Raw genomic sequence first — 15919 nt, 5'->3', positions numbered from 1 at the left:
CATAGCGGAACGTTTCCGATTCAACCGCCGGATTCAACAGGACACAGAACCGGTGGCGGGCTTTGCGTTGGAATTGAAGAGTCTGGCTACCTCCTGCGATTTCAGGGCATTTTTGGATGAAGCTTTGCGGGACCGTTTCGTTGCCGGACTGAAAGACGAGACCACGCAAGCAGAACTTCTGAAGAGGGCCACACTGACGTTTGCAGAGGCGTGCAAACTAGCCCGATGATGTGTGGCGTTTTATGGCGCAAGGGCCAATTGATAACCAAAGAGCGCCATTTCAATGAGTATAGAGATGTGGACAATGATGTGTTGCGTGGCTGTATAGGGGCCTTAAAATTCCTCGCGATAATGCGGGTAAAAACATAAGTATTAAAGACATGACAGTGGCGCGATATGCATATTAAAAAGGGTGACAAAGGTTTTGATAATAAAAACATGTAAAAATATTTGGCACTATCACACGTGCCTCATCAGCGCCCTTGTGTCCAAGGGCTGCGAGGCAAGTGCTTTTAAATGTAGTCACAGCAGCAGCAACCTCTCTTGAGAGGTCACGCTACGCATTGCCTGGGTATATTACATGGTAAAAAATGACATCTCTTAAAAAAGCTAACAATGATTTATGGGTGAAAAGTGGTTCCCTACCGACAAACATTGCAGGGTGTAAAGGTATATGTTGTCGGTAGGGTAATGGAAAGTGTTGTCTTCTTAGAGTGTCTGTTTACATTGGATTAAAACGTGAAGAACTGTTAATGCCTCACCACATTTATCACACAATGGTGGATCACCATCGGACAAAAGATGTGTGTGTGTCGTGTATGTGTGTCCTATCCTGAGTCTTGTTAGTGTTACCTCTGTTAGACGTGATTTTGATACTGGTGGCCAATGGCCAAGGTGTGGCTTGATAACGTGTAGTTTGTTTTGTGTGTGTTTATTCCACTTGCTCTGCCAGTAGTCCCTGAGGTTTCGTTTGAAAGACGGCTTCAGATCAAGGACCGGGATTGATATGGGTGTAGGGGCAGTGCTTTTGTGGGCGGATGCAGCGAGCTGATCCGCCCTCACGTTGCCTTGGATCTCACGGTGCCCTGGCACCCAGCACACTACAATATGTTGGTCGAGTGTGTAGAGTGTGCAAAAAATGAAGTAAAGTGAGACAAGGACAGGGTTTTTTTGTTTTTTAAGACTGTGCAGAGCCGTTACCACACTGAGGGAGTCTGTATAAATTACTGCTTTTTGTATTTGTAATTGTTTGATGTGTTTAGCTGCCACAAGTATCGCGTAAGCTTCCGCTGTGAAGATACTTGTGCCTGGATGTAGAGGGCCAGCATCCGAAAAGGAAGGGCCAACAGCAGCGTAGGACACAGAGAAGTTGGACTTAGAGGCATCTGTAAAGGACTCAGGACGTGTGTATTTGTGTTGAAGTTCCAGGAAATATGTTTGGATATGGGCAATAGGCGCATGTTTTGTAACTTCTAGAAAAGACACATTGCAGTCTATAGTCTGCCATTGCCACGGTGGCAAGTATGCTACAGGAGCCATTAAACTGTGTTCAAGTGAGCCTCCAGTTTCCTCAGCTAGACTCTTCAGGCGAACTGAGAAGGGCTTCCTCATCGAAGGCCTGTTTTGAAACAGAGTTGAGCTCGACAAATCATTAATTGTAGAATATGAGGGGTGCTTCTTGTCTGCTTTCACCTTAAGGAAATAAACAAAGGACATGTAAGTTCTCTGCAGATGAAGCGACCACTCATTTGACTCAACATAAAGGCTTTCTACGGGGCTGGTGCGAAAAGCACCCGTAGAAAGGCGGATGCCCAAATGGTGCACGGGGTCCAGCATCTTCAAGGCACTTTGAGTAGCAGACTGATAGACAACGGCCCCATAATCTAAGCGGGTGCGAATGAGGCTTCTATACAGGTTCATGAGGCATTGCCTGTCACTACCCCACGTAGTACGTGACAACACTTTTATAACAATCATAGCTTTTAAACATTTTGTTTTTAAATACTTGATGTGTGGTACGAATGTCAACTTGTTGTCCAAGATTAAGCCTAAGAATTTATGTTCCGCATTGACAGACAGACGTTGACCGTTCAGTTCAATGTCAGGTTCTGAGTGCACGCCTCTCTTTCGGGAGAACAAGACACACGTGCTTTTTTCTGGGTTCAGCCGGAATCCGTTTTCCTCTGCCCATTTGGAGAGCTTGTTTAAACCTAACTGAACCTGCCGCTCACACATTGCTAGGTTGCATGACTTAAAGCCAAGCTGGACGTCATCGACATATGTGGAATAGAACATGTTACGGGGGATGAACAGGTGCAAGGAATTCCTTTTAATAATAAAAAGTGTACAACTAAGTACACCACCTTGCGGTACTCCCGTTTCTTGCACAAATGTTTGGGAGAGAGTGCTGCCCACACGGACGCGAAATTTCCGATTGGACAAGTAACTCTCAATTATGGAAAGCATTCTACCGCGCACACCCAGGTGAGACAAGTCTCTTAATATCCCAAAACGCCATGTTGTGTCGTAAGCCTTCTCGATATCGAGAAACACTGAGAAGAAGTATTGTTTGTGGACAAAAGCGTCTCGGATCTGTGCCTCGATACGCACCAAATGGTCGGTGGTGGATCTACCCTCTCGAAACCCACACTGAAAATGGTCGAGCAGATTGTGTGTTTCAAGGAAATGTAAAAGTCGGCGATTTATCATTTTTTCAAAAAGTTTACAAAGGCAGCTGGTTAATGCAATGGGCCTATAACTTGAAACTAAGGAAGGGTCCTTGCCCTGTTTCAAAATAGGGGTAACAATAGCCTCTTTCCAGAAAGCAGGGATGGTGCCAGAAAGCCAGATAGCATTGTATAGAGAGAGTAAAGTTTTTCGCCTTTTAGCCGGCAGGTTTTTCAACATTTCATACGTGACACGGTCGTAGCCTGGTGCAGAATTACTGCTAGAGTTTAGTGATGTTTGTAGCTCAGCTAAGTTGAAAGGTTGGTTGTATGCCTCGTGTTTTGTGCACTTATATTCTAGTTTCTGTTTTTCTATCCTTGCTTTTTATCTTTGGAAAACTTCAGTATAGTGTGCCGAGCTAGACACTTGCTCGTAGTGTGCACCGAGGAAGTTCGCCTGATCTTCCAGGCTGTCACCCTGTGTGTTTACGAGTGGGAGTGAGTGTACCTGTCTTCCTGCTACCCTACGAACCATGTCCCAGACTTTAGCCTCTTGTGTATATGAATTTATCCCTGATAAAAACCTGTGCCAGCTTTCTCTTCCGGCCTGCCGACGCGTTCTCCTGCCTCGAGATTTTATTTTCTTAAAGCTCTCAAGGTTTTCCGCTGTCGGCGAGTTGCGCAGCAACCTCCATGCCCTGTTCTGTTCCTTTCGCGTATTCTGACACTAGTGGTAGATGACTGCATGCTACTCCTCGATTAACTATAATGGCTACACCACCAGATGACGCCACAGCATCATCTCTGTCCTTTCGGAAGACGACATATTGACGCAAAAAATTTGTATTCTTGGATTTTAAGTGTTTTGTGTACACACAGCACCTTTGGAGAATGTTTGTGTAGAAGTTCTTGGACATCGTCGAGGTTTCGAAGTAGTCCTCTGACGTTCCATTGTATAATTTGTGTCTCCATTATGGGAGTAAAGAAGGGCTGTGTGTACGAAATGAGTGTGGCTGGTGTCTAAAGAGAGAAGTGACTTATCTTACAGAGCCTTTAGAAGGCCCTGTAATTACCGTTTTGTCTTTTTTAGAGCGGTCGAGGGAACCCCGCCGCTCCTTTGGCGCAGTCTGCGCCGGTGCAGTTGATGTGTCCATCGCCTCTGGAGAGACGACAGATAATGTTGTTTTCGTTGTAGGCTTCGTCGTGACAGACGGAGCCTTAAACCCCACCGGGCTGGAGGTCGAGGGGACCTCTATAGTTTGTGTGGTGCTCTGGCTGCTGCCAAGGTTCACAGGCGCCTTCGGTGGGGCTGTATTCAAGGAGGGTTGGGCAGCCGAGGCTGCTCCCCCCATGGGGGCTTGTGGCGTTTGCCTCGGCACGCTAGGCGTGGTCCAAGGCATTGCCGAAAACCGAAGTGGTGCTGACCCCCCTCGCACCACTTCGGCATACGATGTGTTCCCAGCAAAATGCAGGGAAACGCCCTGCCGCGCTTCACGGAAGCTTATATTCAATTTAAACTTTGTATTAATAATTTCTTTTTCCATTTTCCAGGCCACGCATGACCTGGAATATGCAGGATGGTCACCCTCACAGTTTGCGCAGTGCACTTGTAGCTGACAGTCATCGTCAGCAGTATGACCTTTGGTGCCGCATTTCGCGCAGGTAAGCTGTCCTCGGCAGCTCTGGGAGCCGTGCCCGAACCTCTGACACTTAAAGCAGCGCCGCGGGTTGGGTATGTATGGTCTAACTGGCAGTTTAAGATATCCTGTTGCTATTTCAGTGAGGAGGGTGCTAGATGTGAAAGTTAGTATGATGTGCTTCGTTGGGATTTCCTTATTTTCTCTTCTTATTTTGATACGCTGCACCTGAATGACGTTTTCCTCTTTCCAGCCTGTTAGAAGTTCATCATCAGAGAGGTCCATCAGGTCTCCATCTGATACAACACCCTTCACTGTGTTCATGGTTCGATGCGGTGTGATTGTGATAGGCTGATCCCCAAATGCTGTGAGTTTATGTAGTCTCTGGTACTGTGCGTATTCTTTTATTTCAAGTAACAGGTCACCACTGGCGGTCTTTGTGGCCTTGTAGCCTGCGCCCAGCGTTTCTATGAGACATTTGGACACAAGGAAAGGTGAAATGCTTCTAGCTTTCTTTTTTGTACTTTCACAGTGGATAATGTGGTACTTTGGGAAGTTATCTTTTTTGTTTGGAATAAATTCAAAAATTGCATCGGTGCGCCACCTCTTGGAGGGGCGATTAGTTGTGAGAGGGCTAGGGGTTCCCATAAATTTGATAGCTTATTCGGCGGCCATGCCAGCCACCCACCACCGAGCCCAACAAGGGGACGCTGCGAGACGCGAAGGAGGCGCAGGCGCCAGCCGTACATGGCCGCTATAACATAATATATCTACCCAAGGTTGGATATTTACACTAGGTTAACCCTTGCCGCCAGGAAAAATTGGAAGTGAAATGAAGTGAGGAGAATACAGGAAAGATGTAAAGTGAGAACAAAAGACGAAGATGTAGGGAGAGAGAGATAGGAAAAGGCGACTGCCGATTTTCCCTGGGTGGGTCAGCCCAGGGGTGCCGTCTACGTGAAGCCGGGGCCAAAGGGGTGTGTTGTCTCTGCCGGGGGGCCTTAAAGGTCCAATCACCCAGCGTCAGCTCAACCCCCAGAATCCCCTTTTCCCCGAACACGGCAAAGCCACACACGGCTAGGCGTGGGAGGGAGCCGAAACTCCCCCGTTAGCTCGGGTCCGTGGTGTCGCTATACACCAAACGCCTACTTGCGCAGGCGCCCCTGCGAGAAATTGAACTAGCCCGTTTCAAGACGAAGAAATTCCAGCCGGAGGGGCAAGAACTGGGTGTCCACGCCGTACAACGACAAGCTGTGAGTTCCAAGGTCGGGGCAGCCGCGTGGAGACTACATGGAAACCAGAGCAACGAAAGAAACAACCGGTTGGGCTTGCTACCGCTGCGGAGCCACCTCCCACACCGACGAAAGGTTCAGAAAATACCGCTGCCGCGCCTGCAAATGAGTGGGCCACTTGGCAAGAGCATGCTGATCGTCCACCAGCACAGCGCACTATGCGGAGGACAGTAATGGTGAGGACAATATTTTGCTACAGAATGTATTTTCGTGTGACGATAGTGTCCAAAACTATACTGTAAAGGTACGGGTCGGGGGTCGTAATGTGCCGATGCAGATAGATACGGACGCGTCTGTTTCTATCGTCCCCGAGACTCTCTATCAGCGACACTGGGCCGGGCGACCGTTGTTGCCTTGTAGCATAAAGCTAAAAGCCTATGGGGGAACGCCGTTAGCGGTTCTGGGCAAGCTGATGATGCCAGTAGAGCACAACAACCAGACAGCGACGCTGCCTCTGATCGTGGTCCGTAGGTTGCAAAAGAGTGAGACTGCGTTGGTAGGGTGACACTGGTTGCAATCTCTTAAATTGGATTGGTTGAGTGTGAGTGGGGTGGGGATCGATCGAGTAGCTAGCTTGCTTGAAAGGTTCTCGAAGTGTTTGAACCAGGTCAGACAGATAACAGATTGTCAAGTAAGCTTGTTGCTCAAGGATGGCACAACACCGGTCTTTTGTAAACCTCAACCGGTGCCCTTCTCACTCCGAGATCCCGTTTCCCAACAATTGAGGGCCTGGCAGAACGCAGGGGTGATTGTTCCTGTCCTAAAAAGCGACTGGGCCACGCCACTGGCGGTGGTTCCAAAAGGAGACAAAACGGTCAGGATTTGCGGAGACTACAGAATGACGGTGAATCCCTGCTTGCGCACTGATCATGAACATAGCATGAATCTATGAACATAGCATGAATTCGATAACAGAAAGAACTTTTTAATTTGCTGTGTATTGGGACCTTTAGCCTGCTTTGTGCAACGGAGGCGTGCTATGAAACTTTTGTTCGTGTACTTGGACAGTGTTAGTCAACTAGACGAACTCTAGCTGTACCTTGACACCAGAAAAAAACTATTAATGCCCGTCCTCATCCAATAATCAAAGATGTCTACTTAACATCTTGTCTCTCCTCCCTTTCCCTACTTTCAATTTCCTTCCCAATGCAGAGTACCAAGTCAGCGACTGGTATTGACCGGCTAACTTCTCTGCTTTTCAATAAAGACTTCTCTCCCTCGCGCGGGTTCGAATCCGAGCTGCAGTGGCTGCATTTTCAAAGGAGGCAAAAATGCTGTAGGTCGGTTCGCTCAAGTTTGGGTGCATTTTAAAAGAACCCAAGTGGTCGAAATTTCCAGAGCCCTCCCACTATGGCATCTCTCATAATCATATGGTGGTTTTGAGGTTAAACCCTACATATTAATCAATCAATCTCTCATTCCATACAGATGGTCAACTAGCAAAGCACATAAAATAGACTTATTCCTTGTCAGCTAGCAGCAGCTTTTCTAACAACACTTTTACAGGAACATGACCTTCAATCTCCAGCCAAAAATCTTTGTGATCAAGGTGGTGTTTTTCAACATCTGTAACATAAAGCACACTGAATTTTATTTTCCCCTAGGAGTTGCCTTGCCCTCTGCGTTGTGGTTTCAGACAAAGAAAATGAAACATTTATTAGATTTTTTTCTGCACGAGTAGATTAGTGAGTGGCATCTATAGTCTGGAATCCCATTGGCGTGAGCCACTATCCTTACACGTTTCGTGAGGACCTTTTAGGTCTTTGGATCTGAGCTGCACAAAGCTGTCCCCCACCCTTCCATGTTGTGTTGCTTCCTGGATTTCAAAAGGGGATTATATGGGTATACCATGTGGTACAGGATGGCTGTTTTATTGGTCCAGAACCTGCACTGCGGTGCGTGTGTGTCGGATCTACAGTATGGGTGGATTGGAGTAGGACATGGTCTGCAGGCGGCGCCACGCTACCTGCGATTCCTTACTCAAGTTTGGCCCTGAGGGTGAAAGTTTCTGTGCGTGGAGCTTTTGGTGTTACAGAATTTCTGCATACGCAAGACGTGGTTCCACATGTAGAGCCATGGGTGGGTGCGATATGCCGGAGTCGGAAATCTGGAAGAGTAATTCTCGGGTAGAGGTATGGGCGAGCTCATTGCCTCTAATTTCCACAGTGACCAGGTATCTATTCTCCCTCTAAACGTAGGGCCGATAGCTACATAAGGATCCCTTTGCATAACAGTGTGCTGTCGCCTATCAACAATGCACAAAACAGGCAGCTATTAAAGCAACACATGTACAAAGGAGGACAGCGAGACTGCTGATTAAATTTAGCCAGCTGGAATCCATAAACATGCATATACACAAATTCTGTCAACCAATAACATTGAATCTCCATCAGAATATGTCGGCAGAGTGCAAAAGTACAAGGTTGTAGTTCAAAATAGCCGTGGAGCAAGCACAGCCCCAAATACATGATTGATACAGTTCTTTTCTAACTAAATATAAAGAGTTTTATTTTAATATAACACCTAATCTATTTTCTACAAAGGCCCTGACATCATTCAGTAACAGAAGAGAACACTGTAAGCTTGTATGATTCTCCACATACAACGTAATGAATTTCGTGCCCTACAAAAACACAGACAGATGTTTCACACAAGTGGAACAGCCTGAATTTAGACATAAAAGGTCAGACACTAGCATTTATTTTACTAACCTGTATGGCTACAGAAAACCTAGAAAAGCTGCAATGTGCACATTGTGCGTCATCAGTGGCACCACGACTTGCCCACCTAACCACGAATTTTTACGTAAACATTGTGACTGCCAAAAATCATATTTATTTTGTCAAAGAGGACCTGATTTGTTTGCTGCTGTATGAAACATGTAAAGTCAAAAAGTGTTTCTTTCCACCAATGGCTAACCAGGGCTGAAGAAGCACCCGACAGTTTGTCGTCTGCTAACCCTCCTCCGAGGTGTCCTCTCGACATTTGCTTGACGGTGCGACAGTCTACAGGCATTACGAATGGACAGTGGAATGCTAACATCAATAAGGATTCTAAGCTAAGAATCCCTCTCACTGATGTTCCCACTGAAAACCAAATAAATGCTTTATTTTCTCTCTCACTAATTATACAGTTGCTTGCATCATTCACTAGAGCAAATTCTAGCACCACTAGCCACCATAGGAAACGATGGGTAGACTTATGGCGTAGTGGGCTCTGGCACTGCGATTATGTAGTGGGCTTATAGAACTGAGACTTATGGCGTAGTGGGCTCTGGAACAGTACTTGCAGTCAGCAGTCTAGAATAGTTTGACAATGTTATGCCCACAGTGATTTGTGTCGTCACGGCACGGTTGAGGCATGCACCAAGAACTGAGAAGGCAATGTGCCCGATAACTGTACTCTCAAAGGCATGCTACAAGTTTTTGTTAGGAAACTCCATGCATTGAATGACTGATGCTATGGCTGCTCGAGTTCCTTGTGCAACAGGCTAGCCCAGTATACACCCACATTGGTAGACGGAACTCAGTCGTGTGCGCGAGCCGCTGAGTTACGTTGCGATTTCCCGCCAGGCACCCTAAGAGGCTTCATGTGGGCGCGTATTCATGTTTTAGGATGGTGACAACTTCTATCATGATTGCTTACAACAGGCTAAAACGGCCACCATACTTGACAGGCTGCCATGTTGGTTCTCAGCGGTCGCTCATTTGCATTGAAGGCAGGCAGCGCAAGTTTCAATGAGAAGGGGGTGGTTTTTTTATATAGCAAGCTCTGAAAGCTGAAGGGTTGTTTTCTGAAGTTAGCCGCCTTTTTGTAAAACAGGGAAAACGTCTTCGTGACATGAGTTTGTATAAAATATTGTTAAAACAGTTAGTTTCTCTCACCTGGTAGACCCACCACATTGGCGGAGGGTCTACCAGGTGAGAGAAACTAATATTTGCGAGGGATGAACCTCGATGTCACTGTGAACAGACTTCAATGTTTGCGAAGCATTCCTGTAGCAAACACACCTTTTAACTATAGACACATCAAAGGCCTTCTAGTGCAAGGCTCGAGACCATGCTATAGTATATGATGGTACGCATAACGACAGAGAAGGCATATCAAACAACCGGGTAACTCGCGATTTTCACTGTTAACAGCATAACTTCGCTAGCCTGTTCCTCATACACTAAGTATTGCTTTTATGCATAATATAATTTCCTGCAGCAAGTTTACTTCCTACAGACGGATTTGTACATTCAACTGTTTAAAAACCTTACAACCTGTAAGCATTGCCAGAAAATAGTAAGGTGCGCTCAATTATATTAAACCGACCCCCTCCCCCCCCCCCCAAGCCTGTAGGCTAGAAGAAAAGCAAAGGGAAGCAACAAGGGACAAACCAAGTTTTTCCAGGTCAGATTTTATTGGTAACAGCATCTGACCTTAATTTCTTCAAACCGTCATGCCTTCTTTGCTGGAAGCTGGTGTCCTCGCACTGGGCCTACAATAAACAGTAAGAGGCGAAAAGTCATACTCGGCACCGACCACATATACAGAGTCCATACACATTTTCTCTACAAGCACTAAATTAAAATTGAGTTCACAATGTCAAATCATGTTTGTGGCTGGTCATGAAACAAAAGGACGACAAAAATAACGACAAAGCAGCAATCTCCCATAAGATATACTTGAGTTATGGCCCAACAACCGACTTGCTTAGTGCACATATGCTACACCATTTAGAACCGACAGACATACAGAAGGACGGACAGACACGAACAGTAAATCTGCTGGATTCTATATTATTAAAGTGGAATCCTTTTTGTCATTGTTGGGCGAGTTTCGGTGTTGTTCCGCCTGTCAATGAAGGAAAGAACCAATACCCCATGGCAAGCCACACAAAAATTAGCTGTGTAGCAAGTGTGTAAAACTACAAGAGTCTACAGGAAACGCGTTCGTCGGCTCGTTTGTCTACCTGTTCAAATGCCCTTCTTCAGCAACCGAGGTGAAAGTGCAGGAACACGAACATCTGCCACCAAAGAAGGATGCGAACACAATCATTTTTTTGGTGCCTTAAGGGACCTGGCGTTTCCTGCGACAAATGTGGCAACGGCTTGGAAAACTGATGCAACGCAGACAGTGAATGCATGCAGCACCACACATTTGGCTCGTCATATAATTCGATTGGTTAACTGTGCTTCGACTACGAGAAAAAACAAGCATACTCAAGTTAACCAACTTTCTCTCGCACAGCCCGGCGCAGCCAAACGAAGCCTGAACCATTTTTTTACTGTGCAAGTTTTCGTGTTTACTTTGCTTGAACTGCTTTTTGTCGAATGACTAAGTCACCATTTTACGAAATATGTGGCCATATACTCAAACCACTCGCAATACAATGGGTACTCACCTCACAAACACAGGGAGAAGTAGTCGGCTCCAGGCAATGTCGCTTCACTTGTGTAATCCAGTGTTTCAGTGGGCTAGAGCAAGCCGGGAAGCAAAACAGTCTCCAGATGGTTTCGCATTGCGGCACGCAGCACCCTGGCTTTACACTCCAAAGTTCTTGTAGGCGCGCTTAGCGTGAGAATGGTGTCGTAGCGGAAGCTAGGTCTTGTAGGCGCGCTTAGCGTGAGAATGGTGTCGTAGCGGAAGCTAGGTCTACGGTGTAGTCAAACGCAGCTCATACTGCAGCTTGCACACCCGCACCCGTGCCAACATGCAGCTGGTGCAGTGCGGCACAGCAGGAACTCCTGGCCGCGAGAACTAACATGGCGCTTGTTGCCATAGAAACCGGCAACGGCAACAATGTGTTTAAGCGGGCGGCGGCAAGTGGTGGGTCAAAGGCTGGCACCACCCTAATACACGGAGACGCGCACGCATGAAGGCTCCCTAAGAATGGATGGATGGATATGGCTGTAGCCTTTAGATCGGGCGGTGGCTAGTGCCACCAAGCCGTAATACTTAATGAACCAAAAACTAGATTTATTTTATTCTTTTTCCCTTAAATAGTGAGTTTGAGGATTTGTACTTTGAAGTGAAGGGTTTAATTTTCACTCGTGCCTTGACTTTAGCCACCAATCAGATAAGTTAGTTAATTCTACCCGCTTAAAGTCTATTCTGCCCTCCCTGTCCCTGAACCCCAGTGCTTTGAAAAACTCTGCGTTATCATCCTGAACTATAGGGTGAAGCCCTTTACAGAACATTATCAAGTGTTCGGCAGTTTCTTTCTCCTCTACACATGCACTGCACACCGTGTCTACCCCTTGGTATTTGGCCCGATATGTCTTGGTTCACAATACTCCCGTCCTGGCCCCAAACAGAAGAGAACTACCCCGAGTATTATCATAGATCCTTTCCTTGGCAATTTCCTGCTTAAAAGTCCGAACGATCTTTAGTGCTGACTTCTTAATGATGCCAATTCTCCAGATATTGGTCTTCGTTTCCTTCACCTTCTTCTTAACCGATAGTTCTTTTTGGTTTGGTCCCCTGTTGTTTCTTTAGGTATTTACCCGTTAAAGTTCTGGTTCGCTTCCTCCATTTTGTATCAATATTATTCAAGTACAAGTAGCTGCAAACCTTCATAGCCCAATGCTCCTCCCCCATTTCTCTCAATCGCTTCTCAAATTTTATCTTGCAGCTAGCTTCCTTGCCCTCAAATGATGTCCATCCCATATCACCTTGTACTCTCCGATTTGGTGTATTCCCGTGAGCTCCTAAGGCAAGCCTACCTATTCCACGTTGCTTAATGTCTAATCTTGCTTGAACTTCTGATCTCATGCACAAGACCGCATTGCCGAACGTCAGACCAGGAACCAGGTGTCCTTTTTCGGAGCGCCACCTATCCAGCGGGAGTCTCCCCACTTGTAAGGCGAAAGTACCGTGTAAGAATTGCTGAGATGACGAAAAGCTTGTCATTCGAGAGAAACGATTTACTGTAGAACATTGCACACGAACCAAAATAGCAACACAGCGTGGCAGTTTGGTCTAGTAGGTATGACATGAGAATAGTTATAGCGCGAGAACAGAACGACGACAAAATGTCCTTGTCTCTTTGTCGTCGTTCTGTTTTCGTGCTATAGCTATCGTCATATCGGCAACACAGCGTCACCTTTCACGTAGGATACGGCACTGCATGTGCTAGGCACGAAACATCATTTTTTAATAACGGATTACGTGTAATTAAATCATCTTCCAGAAAGCAAGCCGTAGGAGCAGCGGCACGATCGGGTGCTACGCCGACGAAAGCAGCGCAATCGCGCAGCAGCACAAGCCGGTTGCACTGCAACGTGCGCAAGACCAAAGGGGGTTGTCATCTCTCGAAAACCATGTAGAGTGCGCAGCTTCAACTGCCTTCGCTGCACGCATGTCATAGTAACGCGAATGGATACGCATGGGACGTCGAAAGGAGAGACTACCTTGGCGGCGGCGACGTCGATGGCCGACTGGTTGTAGAAGGACTGGACCGTGCGTGACTTATCCTTGGGCTGTGTCTCAGCGGCGGCACCCTTGCTGGCGTACGCGATGCAGCGCCGTGCCAACACCATGGGGCCCAATCGCTCGAGTGCAGCAGCGGATGTTGCCATACTCCGAGGAGGCCTCCCCGCATTGGGAGCCCCCGAGGATCAGCTGCTGCTGCTTCGCTGCTGCTGGAAGCCAGCCACTCGTCCACGCATCGGAAAGCTCTGCCACACTACTACTGCAAGCACACACGCAGTCAAAACATGCTTCCGAGCTCACTGATAAAGCTGCCTAGATTCTCGCGCAAAGCGAGACTATTTTCGCTCTCGATACTCTACTTCGACTAACCGGAGGGAAAGTCGCTGATCCTCGCAAAACCTTGAGAAGGGAAACTGTACTGCACCTGCTCCAACGAAAGTAAGGGTAGTGGCGGCGTTCTGAACTAAAATGTGTGATCAGTGAGGGGATAACGCTGGTGCAATGCCTCTTCTACAAGATGCCCCGCGTCGCTCGCTGTTTGAAGGGGAAGTCATGGAGGAAGGAAAAACGCTTTCCTCCACTCTAGCACTGCCCCATGGAGGAAGAAAACCTCCTTCCTCCATGGCATAGAGTTTTCCACAATTCTTACTAGAGGGAACTCTGGCGCTAGTGTCTACAGGAGCCGCAGCGCACCAACGTTTATAGATATATACTTCAGTTTCGAAACTCCGCCGCCGAAGCCGGGCGCGCCTTACTCCTAGGGGGTGTGAGGGCGCTGCAGTCGACTTTTGCATAAGGTCCCTAGATGAAACAAGTTTCCATCTAGGGACCTCACTTTTGCGCGGTGCCGACAGGCCGGCCGGTGCAGGCGAGCGTTTCGGTGTGCCAGTGGCCATGGTTTTCTGGGTCGTGCTGTAGGGTTGCTCGTTGTTTTCTTCTCGTTTTGTGGTTGTGAACTGTGTATGTGCTGTTAGTAAGTGACTGCCGATAGATTTGCTCATTGTTTTCTTCTCGTTTTGAGGTTGTGAACGGTGTATGTGCTGTTAGTGAGTGACTGCCGATAGATTTGCTCGTTGTTTTCTTCTCGTTTTGAGGTGGTGAACGGTGTATGTGCTGTTAGTGAGTGACTGCCGATAGATTTGCTCGTTGTTTTCTTCTCATTTTGAGGTTGTGAACTGTCAACGTTACTAGATTATTTTCAGTTGTAAAACTGGCCGGCGCTGCCCGGAACCACCACCGATCTTTCTCTCTGTGGCGCTGCAGTCGCAACCGGCTCGGTTGCCGGGGCGCTCGCAGGCGGTTTCGCTAATGCGCCGCAGTCAACGTTACTAGATAGCTTCAGTTGTAAAACTCTCCCCATGCGCCGTGCGCCGCCGGCGTCTCCGTTTCTCGGCGTGCCGCGAGAAGCGGGACCGCCGCATTTTGCTCTACCCGGCCGCTGCTCATCGCGTGCAACGGCGCTTCTCCCAACGCCGCTTCGGCCTTCTCATGACGTTAGCGCACGATAACATCAAAGATTACCCGCTACCCGTCAAGTTGTCCGCGTCCAGACTACATCTAGGCCAGAGTACTTTCCAGTAGCTGCTCAGGATCGCTTAATGTGGGGCAGAAAAGCCGTCCGTCACGGCTCATTGCATTGCTTTCTACAACAGGTCAGCCGAAGCGCATCGTAGTTTGCGCGCGCTTGCGTCGGCTGCTCGCCGGCAGTCAACCACGAGCGTGAACAGTCTGCCGCAAGCTGGTAGCATGAAATAAGCCTCCGTTAAAACTTATTTTGATTGTCTCTTCCGAATTTTATAAAAAATCACGACACCGCTCATTTTGTTTCCAGCCAAAGAAGCAAGGTCACCATTGGAGCTACGTCATTTAGTGGCTCTAGTAATTATGGCCACTCGAAGACGAAACTTCCCAATTGTCTCGACGTCCTTTTTGGAATAGTACTTTTTCCATGTCTTGCCCTGACAACAGTTAGCTTTACCAAACGCCACCAACAAGCGACATTTCTGCAAAAGGCGAAATAGCTTTAATTGAAAGAATTATTGAGTCAACTAACTGACGAAGTTAAACCAGCTTACATGTCAATAAGCATAATGTTCTTTTCAGCAATTTATTGGTTTTCACAGTGCACACTTTACGGCAGACACAAAGTAGAAAAATATATGCAACGTTTTTTTTTTAATTTACAATCAACTCCACACCTTTTTTGCTTGAGGTGAATATTGCTACAATATACCAAAGCATGTTAGGAGAAACAAAGTAAGTAATAAATAGATACATGCAAGCATTTTTATTTACAAATCAACTCCACATCTTTTTTGCTTACGGTGAATATGGCTACAAAATACAAAATCATGTTGACAGAAAAAAAGTAATGAATAGATACATGTATGCAAGGTTTTTTTTTTTCATTTACAACAAACTCTACAACTTTGCCAGCGTGTTTACAGCAGCTTAGCGCGTTTGCGCACCGACTTGACCTGCACATTCAAGGCACGCTCTCGCTGAAGGAATGTGGAATAGAAATGCATGCGCGTCACCAAAAAAAAAAAAAGCTCCTTATCCGGTGAAAGCTCCTTATCCGCACGCGGGATGGCCTTATTCCAAAGCGAGCGAAGCGTCGCATCTTTGGGAGCCGAAAAGAAGTACCTGTCCGTGTTGTTCTTGTTGCTGCTGTAGCCTCTGGTACACCCGGGAACGAAGCAGGTCGGCATTGTCGGCCTCAGCCTCACATGCAGAGGCCCACAGCAACGAAATACAGTCGCTGGAAAATCACTAAATGTGCCACTCGAACGGCATCGCTCATTCAGCACTTCTGAAAACGACCGCGCGAACAAGAAACGCTGGAGACCGGGGCACCGAATGCGCCGGCTACTGCAGCCAACGTTGGTGAACTGTGTATATGCTG

At 47.2% G+C, this 15919-nt stretch overlaps 1 protein-coding gene and 1 long non-coding RNA gene across 4 annotated transcripts in view; both read right to left on the bottom strand.

Moving 5' to 3' along the window:
• The window catches only part of LOC119168205 (branched-chain alpha-ketoacid dehydrogenase kinase), a 225222-nt gene extending 211620 nt beyond the window's left edge, over positions 1-13602 (bottom strand). The window contains exon 1 of one of the 3 annotated variants that reach the window (XM_037419620.2): positions 12993-13602. In XM_037419620.2, the coding sequence (XP_037275517.1) occupies positions 12993-13160 (168 nt within the window). In that variant the 5' untranslated portion in view covers positions 13161-13602. The remainder of the gene's footprint in view (positions 1-12992) is intronic. The other 2 variants (XM_075890993.1, XM_037419612.2) reach the window with 2 other exon arrangements.
• Positions 9982-12984, bottom strand: LOC142804252 (uncharacterized). Its single transcript, XR_012894546.1, has 2 exons — positions 10985-12984; positions 9982-10078 (listed from the first exon to the last, which is right to left on the bottom strand). It is a non-coding gene; the product is annotated as an uncharacterized LOC142804252 (long non-coding RNA).
• Positions 13603-15919: the final 2317 nt, after the last annotated feature.

The sequence above is a fragment of the Rhipicephalus microplus genome, chromosome 3 (genome assembly GCF_043290135.1).
Source record: "Rhipicephalus microplus isolate Deutch F79 chromosome 3, USDA_Rmic, whole genome shotgun sequence".
Classification (NCBI taxonomy): domain Eukaryota; kingdom Metazoa; phylum Arthropoda; class Arachnida; order Ixodida; family Ixodidae; genus Rhipicephalus; species Rhipicephalus microplus.
Note: the sequence above shows the minus strand (reverse complement) of the source record. Positions and strands in the feature narration are given on the sequence as shown.